This window comes from Panthera tigris, chromosome A3, assembly GCF_018350195.1.
Source record: "Panthera tigris isolate Pti1 chromosome A3, P.tigris_Pti1_mat1.1, whole genome shotgun sequence".
Classification (NCBI taxonomy): domain Eukaryota; kingdom Metazoa; phylum Chordata; class Mammalia; order Carnivora; family Felidae; genus Panthera; species Panthera tigris.
The window spans coordinates 30,750,436-30,757,911 of record NC_056662.1 but is presented as its reverse complement, the minus strand read 5'-3'; the positions used below and the strand labels follow the sequence as shown (position 1 = coordinate 30,757,911).

General features: G+C 41.0%; 1 protein-coding gene across 1 annotated transcript; it reads right to left on the bottom strand.

Annotated features, from left to right (window-relative positions):
• Nucleotides 1-6,158: 6,158 nt before the first annotated feature.
• On the bottom strand, nucleotides 6,159-7,049 carry LOC102954028 (L-lactate dehydrogenase B chain-like). The gene is made up of 2 exons (XM_015535400.2): nucleotides 6,970-7,049; nucleotides 6,159-6,720 (listed from the first exon to the last, which is right to left on the bottom strand). The coding sequence occupies exons 1-2, from the start codon at nucleotides 7,047-7,049 to the stop codon at nucleotides 6,159-6,161; spliced, it is 642 nt and encodes a 213-aa protein (XP_015390886.1).
• Nucleotides 7,050-7,476: the final 427 nt, after the last annotated feature.

The following is a 7,476-nucleotide window of genomic DNA, read 5'->3' as shown; positions in this document are numbered from 1 at the left end:
TTTTAATTTTCTGAGGAACCTCCACACTGCTTTCCAGAGCAGTTGCACCAATTTGCATTCCCACCAACAGTGCAAGAGGGTTCCTGTTTCTCCACATCCTCTCCAGCATCTATAGTCTCCTGATTTATTCATTTTGGCCACTCTGACTGGCGTGAGGTGATATCTGAGTGTGGTTTTGATTTGTATTTCCCTGATAAGGAGAGACATTGAACATCTTTTCATGTGCCTGTTGGCCATCCGGATGTCTTCTTTAGAGAAGTGTCTATTCACGTTTTCTACCCATTTCTTCACTGGATTATTTGTTTTTTGGGTGTGGAGTTTGGTGAGCTTTTTATAGATTTTGGATACTAGCCCTTTGTCTGATATGTCATTTGCAAATATCTTTTCCCATTCCGTTGGTTGCCTTTTAGTTTTGTTGGTTGTTTCCTTTGCTGTGCAGAAGCTTTTTATCTTCATAAGGTCCCAGTAATTCATTTTTGCTTTTAATTCCCTTGCCTTTGGGGATGTGTCGAGTAAGAGATTGCTACGGCTGAGGTCAGAGAGGTCTTTTCCTGCTTTCTCCTCTAGGGTTTTGATGGTTTCCTGTCTCACATTCAGGTCCTTTATCCATTTGAGTTTATTTTTGTGAATGGTGTGAGAAAGTGGTCTAGTTTCAACCTTCTGCATGTTGCTGTCCAGTTCTCCCAGCACCATTTGTTAAAGAGACTGTCTTTTTTCCATTGGATGTTCTTTCCTGCTTTGTCAAAGATTAGTTGGCCATACGTTTGTGGGTCTAGTTCTGGGGTTCCTATTCTATTCCATTGGTCTATGTGTCTGTTTATGGCCAATACCATGCTGTCTTGATGATTACAGCTTTGTAGTAGAGGCTAAAGTCTGGGATTGTGATGCCTCCTGCTTTGGTCTTCTTCTTCAAAATTACTTTGGTTATTCGGGGCCTTTTGTGGTTCCATATGAATTTTAGGATTGCTTGTTCTAGTTTCGAGAAGAATGCTGGTGCAATTTTGATTGGGATTGCATTGAATGTGTAGATAGCTTTGGGTAGTATTGACATTTTGACAATATTTATTCTTCCAATCCATGAGCAGGGAATGTCTTTCCATTTCCTTATATCTTCTTCAATTACCTTCATAAGCTTTCTATAGTTTTCAGCATACAGATCTTTTACATCTTTGGTTAGATTTATTCCTAGGTATTTTATGCTTCTTGGTGCAATTGTGAATGGGATCAGTTTCTTTATTTGTCTTTCTGTTGCTTCATTGTTAGTGTATAAGAATGCAACTGATTTCTGTACATTGATTTTGTATCCTGCAACTTTGCTGAATTCATGTATCAGTTCTAGCAGACTTTTGGTGGAGTCTATCGGATTTTCCATGTATAATATCATGTCATCTGCAAAAAGTGAAAGCTTGACTTCATCTTTGCCAATTTTGATGCCTTTAATTTCCTTTTGTTGTCTGATTGCTAATGTTAGAACTTCCAACACTATGTTAAACAACAGCGGTGAGAGTGGACATCCCTGTCGTGTTCCTGATCTCAGGGAAAAAGCTCTCAGTTTTTCCCCATTGAGGATGATGTTAGCTGTGGGCTTTTCATAAATGGCTTTTATGATCTTTAAGTATGTTCCTTCTATCCCGACTTTCTCAAGGGTTTTTATTAAGAAAGGGTGCTGGATTTTGTCAAAGGCCTTTTCTGCATCGATTGACAGGATCATATGGTTCTTCTCTTTTTTTTTATTAATGTGTTGTATCACGTTGATTGATTTGCGAATGTTGAACCAGCCCTGCATCCCAGGAATGAATCCCACTTGATCATGGTGAATAATTCTTTTTATATGCTGTTGAATTCGATTTGCTAGTATCTTATTGAGAATGTTTGCATCCATATTCATCAGGGATATTGGCCTATAGTTCTCTTTTTTTACTGGGTCTCTGTCTGGTTTAGGAATCAATGTAATACTGGCTTCATAGAATGAGTCTGGAAGTTTTCCTTCCCTTTCTATTTCTTGGAATAGCTTGAGAAGGATAGGTTTTATCTCTGCTTTAAACGTCTGGTAGAACTCCCCTGGGAAGCCATCTGGTCCTGGACTCTTATTTGTTGGGAGATTTTTGATAACTGATTCAATTTCTTCGCTGGTTATGGGTCTGTTCAAGCTTTCTATTTCCTCCTGAATGAGTTTTGGAAGAGTGTGGGTGTTTAGGAATTTGTCCATTTCTTCCAGGTTGTCCAATTTGTTGGCATATAATTTTTCATAGTATTCCCTGATAATTGTTTGTATCTCTGAGGGATTGGTTGTAATAATTCCATTTTCATTCATGATTTTATCTATTTGGGTCATCTCCCTTTTCTTTTTGAGAAGCCTGGCTAGAGGTTTGTCAATTTTGTTTATTTTTTCAAAAAACCAACTCTTGGTTTCGTTGATCTGCTGTACAGTTTTTTTAGATTCTATATTGTTTATTTCTGCTCTGATCTTTATTATTTCTCTTCTTCTGCTGGGTTTAGGCTGCCTTTGCTGTTCTGCTTCTATTTCCTTTAGGTCTGCTGTTAGATTTTGTATTTGGGATTTTTCTTGTTTCTTGAGATAGGCCTGGATTGCAATGTATTTTCCTCTCAGGACTGCCTTCGCTGCGTCCCAAAGCGTTTGGATTGTTGTATTTTCATTTTCATTTGTTTCCATATATTTTTAAATTTCTTCTCTAATTGCCTGGTTGACCCACTCATTCTTTAGTAGGGTGTTCTTTAACCTCCACGCTTTTGGAGGTTTTCCAGACTTTTTCCTGTGGTTGATTTCAAGCTTCATAGCATTGTGGTCTGAAAGTATGCATGGTATAATTTCAATTCTTGTAAACTTATGAAGGGCTGTTTTGTGACCCAGTATATGATCTATCTTGGAGAATGTTCCATGTGCACTCGAAAAGAAAGTATATTCTGTTGCTTTGGGATGCAGAGTTCTAAATATATCTGTCAAGTCCATCTGATCCAATGTATCATTCAGGGCCCTTGTTTCTTTATTGACCATGTGTCTAGATGATCTATCCATTTCTGTAAGTGGAGTGCTAAAGTCCCCTGCAATTACCACATTCTTATCAATAAGGTTGCTTATGTTTATGAGTAATTGTTTTATATATCTAGGGGCTTCGGTATTTGGTGCATAGATATTTATAATTGTTAGCTCTTCCTGATGGATAGACCCTGTAATTATTATATAATGCCCTTCTTCATCTCTTGTTACAGCCTTTAATTTAAAGTCTAGTTTGTCTGATATAAGTATGGCTACTCCAGCTTTCTTTTGGCTTCCAGTAGCATGATAAATAGTTCTCCATCCCCTCACTATCAATCTAAAGGTGTCCTCAGGTCTAAAATGAGTCTCTTGTAGACAGCAAATAGATGGGTCTTGTTTTTTTATCCATTCTGATACCCTATGTCTTTTGGTTGGCGCATTTAATCCATTTACATTCAGTGTTATTATAGAAAGATACGGGTTTAGAGTCATTGTGATGTCTGTATGTTTTATGCTTGTAGTGATGTCTCTGGTACTTTGTCTCACAGGATCCCCCTTAGGATCTCTTGTAGGGCTGGTTTCGTGGTGACAAATTCCTTCAGTTTTTGTTTGTTTGGGAAGACCTTTATCTCTCCTTCTATTCTAAATGACAGACTTGCTGGATAAAGGATTCTCGGCTGCATATTTTTTCTGTTTAGCACACTGAAGATATCGTGCCAATCCTTTCTGGCCTGCCAAGTTTCAAAAGAGAGATCAGTCACGAGTCTTATAGGTTTCCCTTTATATGTGAGGGCACATTTATCCCTTGCTGCTTTCAGAATTTTCTCTTTATCCTTGTATTTTGCCAGTTTCACTATGATATGTCGTGCAGAAGATCGATTCAAGTTACGTCTGAAGGGAGTTCTCTGTGCCACTTGGATTTCAATGCCTTTTTCCTTCCCCAGTTCAGGGAAGTTCTCAGCTATTATTTCTTCAAGTACCCCTTCACCACCTTTCCCTCTCTCTTCCTCCTCTGGGATACCAATTATGTGTATATTATTTCTTTTTAGTGTATCACTTAGTTCTCTAATTTTCCCCTCATACTCCTGGATTTTTTTATCTCTCTTTTTCTCAGCTTCCTCTTTTTCCATAACTTTATCTTCTAGTTCACCTATTCTCTCCTCTGCCTCTTCAATCCGAGCCGTCGTGGTTTCCATTTTGTTTTGCATTTCGTTTAAAGCGTTTTTCAGCTCCTCGTGACTGTTCCTTAGTCCCTTGATCTCTGTAGCAAGAGATTCTCTGCTGTCCTGTATACTGTTTTCAAGCCCAGCGATTAATTTTATGACTATTATTCTAAATTCACTTTCTGTTATATTATTTAAATCCTTTTTGATCAGTTCATTAGCTGTTGTTATTTCCTGGAGATTCTTCTGAGGGGAATTCTTCCGTTTGGTCATTTTGGATAGTCCCTGAAGTGGTGAGGACCTGCAGGGCACTTCCCCCGTGCTGTGGTATATAACTGGAGTTGGTGGGTGGGGCCACAGTCAGACCTGATGTCTGCCCCCAGCCCACCACTGGGGCCACAGTCAGACTGGTGTGTGCCTTCTCTTCCCCTCTCCTAGGGGCAGGATTCACTGTGGGGTGGCGTGGCCCGTCTGGGCTACTTGCACACTGCCAGGCTTGTGGTGCTGGGGATCTGGCGTATTAGCTGGGGTGGGTAGGCAAGGTGCACGGGGGCAGGAGGGGCAGGCTTAGCTCACTTCTCCTTAGGTGATCCACTTCAGGAGGGGCCCCTCTTCCGTGGGCCTCTCGTCTGCACTTGGCTCCGGAGACTCCGTTCTGCTAATCCTCTGGCAGTTTTCTGGGTTATTTAGGCAGGTGTAGGTGGAATCTAAGTGATCAGCAGGACGTGCGGTGAGCCCAGCGTCCTCCTACGCCGCCATCTTCCTCAACCCAAATTAACCATTTTTTTAAAAAAGTTTATTATTTATTTTGAAAGAGACAGAGCCAGCACCAGCAGGGGAGGGGCAGAATTCTTCCCCTCCACAGAGGGAAAGGGAGAATTCCAAGCAGGCTCCACACTGCCAGTACAGAGCCAGTACAGGCTGGAACTCATGAGACTGTGAGATCATGACCTGATCCAAAGTCAAGAGTCAGATGCTTAACTGACTGAGCCCCCTAGCACCCCGGAATTAACCATTTTAAAGTGAATGATTCAGGTACTTAGTACATTCACAATATTGTGCAACCACCACCTTTATCCAAACATTTCTAATCACTTGGAAGTTAAACTCCTTACCCATTAAGGAATTTCTCCTCATTTCCCCTCCTTCCTCTCCCTCTCCCCAATCTCTATGCATGTATGAATTCTGGATATTTCATATAAATGAAATCATACAATGTATGACCATTTGTGTCTGGCTTCCTTTGCTTAGCATAATGCTTTGAGGCTCATTCTTATTGTACCATATATTGGTACCTTATTCCTTTCTTCAGTGAAATAATACTCCGTTATATGTATGTATATCAGTTTATCTACTCATCCATTGGTGGGCATTGTATTGTTTACACCTTCTAGCCATTGTGAATAGTGCTGCTACAAATATGTGTGTACCTGCACTTGCTTGAGTATCTGTTTGCAACTTTTTTTTTTTCTAGCAGCACACTATGATAGTTAGTTTTATTTGTTTAAGAGCTCCTGTTGCAAGCATGGGCTTTGAGACCGTGAGCCCAGATGTGCATAGTTAGGAAGATAAAAGCAAACCATGATCCATGTACATGGGTGAAAACTAAAGGTCTCACGGTTAATCACGTTGTAGGGTTTAAATTTCTACAGCCCAGAAGCCAGAAGTCACAGGTGAATTTTAGGTCTTTCTGGATGACCCATAAGGTCTCTGCCCCTTAAATCATCCTTCAGCTTCCAGTTGGTAACGCTGGTTAATCCCTGAGCATTCAGGAAACATGGAAGGCTCAGGAAGACTTCGTACTCAGTGCCATACATTTCCTTCACCATTGTTGACATTGGATGAATCCTGGATAGATTTTTCAACATGGATTCAGTGAGATCAGTCACACTTGATCCAGTAGCCCTGTTGGTATATCCTTTTAGCTTGATGACGTCATAGGTACTTTCAACCTTTCTTCCAAGTTTCACTGCTACTGCCTCCTCCCAAGTCTGGATTCAGTTCCTGGAGAGAAACCCCTCCACATGCACTCCACTCCACCCAGACACGCTTGAGTTGCCATGTTCTCCCCAAATCCATCCACGGCAACTTCTGGGATGGATGTCAACTTTTTCAGCCACGTGACAACAAAATCTAGCAGAATTCAGATTATTACACCCACTTCCAATCACATGGTGCTTGGGTAGTCCACTTAATTCCCTGGTAACATATGTGAGAATATCCACTGGGCTAGAAACCTCAATTATGGTGGAGTCGGGACTGTACTTGACTAGCTGAGAAATAATACATTTGAAGACGTTAATATTCCTCTGCACCAGATTGAGACGGCTCTCTCCCTCCTGCTGGAGGACTCCTGCAGTTACCACCACAGTCTTAGAATTGGAAATCACAGAGTAATCTTCATCTGCCATAATGTTAGGTGTCTGAAAACATAAGCTCCCATGTTGCAGATGCATTGTTTCTCCTTTGAGTTTATCTTCCAAAACATCCACAAGGGCAAGTTCATCAACCAGAGACTTTCCTAGAACGCTGATGGCACATGCCATATCGACTTGTCCTGTTGGACAGGACACTGCAGTGGTTTTTTTTTTTTAATTAAAAAATTTTTTTAATGTTTATTTATTTTTGGGAGAGAGATGGACATGGCACGAACTGGGGAGGGGCAGAGAGAGAGGCAGACACAGAATTGGAAACAGGCTCCAGGCTCTGAGCTGTCAGCATAGAGCCCGACGCAGGGCTCGAACTCACGAGCCACAAAAACATGGCCTGAGCCGAAGTCAGATGCTTAATTGATTGAGCCACCCAGGTACCCCTACAGTGGTCTTATTGTTTGGGACAGTTTCCTCGTCTGCAACTGGTGCAATCAGTTTTTCCTCAAGAGTTGCCATTGTGCCTGGGAGAGAGACGGCTGTAAGAGTCACGCGAAGAAGACAATGTCATCCATGTGCATCTCCTTGGATGCAGGGTCTGCTTCAGTTTTTTCATATAGACCCAAGGGTGAAATTATAGGGCCATATGGTAATTTTATGTTTAATCTTTTGAGGAGCTCCCGAACTGTAAGTGGCCCAACCATTCTGTATTCTCCCCAGCAATGTACAAACCTTTCAATTTCTTCAAGTTCTCACCAATACTTTTTATTATTATTATAGCCACCCTAGTGGGTGTGAAGTGGCACCTCCTTGTGGTTTGAATTTGCATTTTTCTAACTAATTAAAATTGAGCATCTTTTCCTGTGTTTGTTGGCCACATATTTACCTTCCTTGGAAAAATGTCTATTTTGTCCATTTTTAAGTTGGGTTGCTTACCTTTTATTGT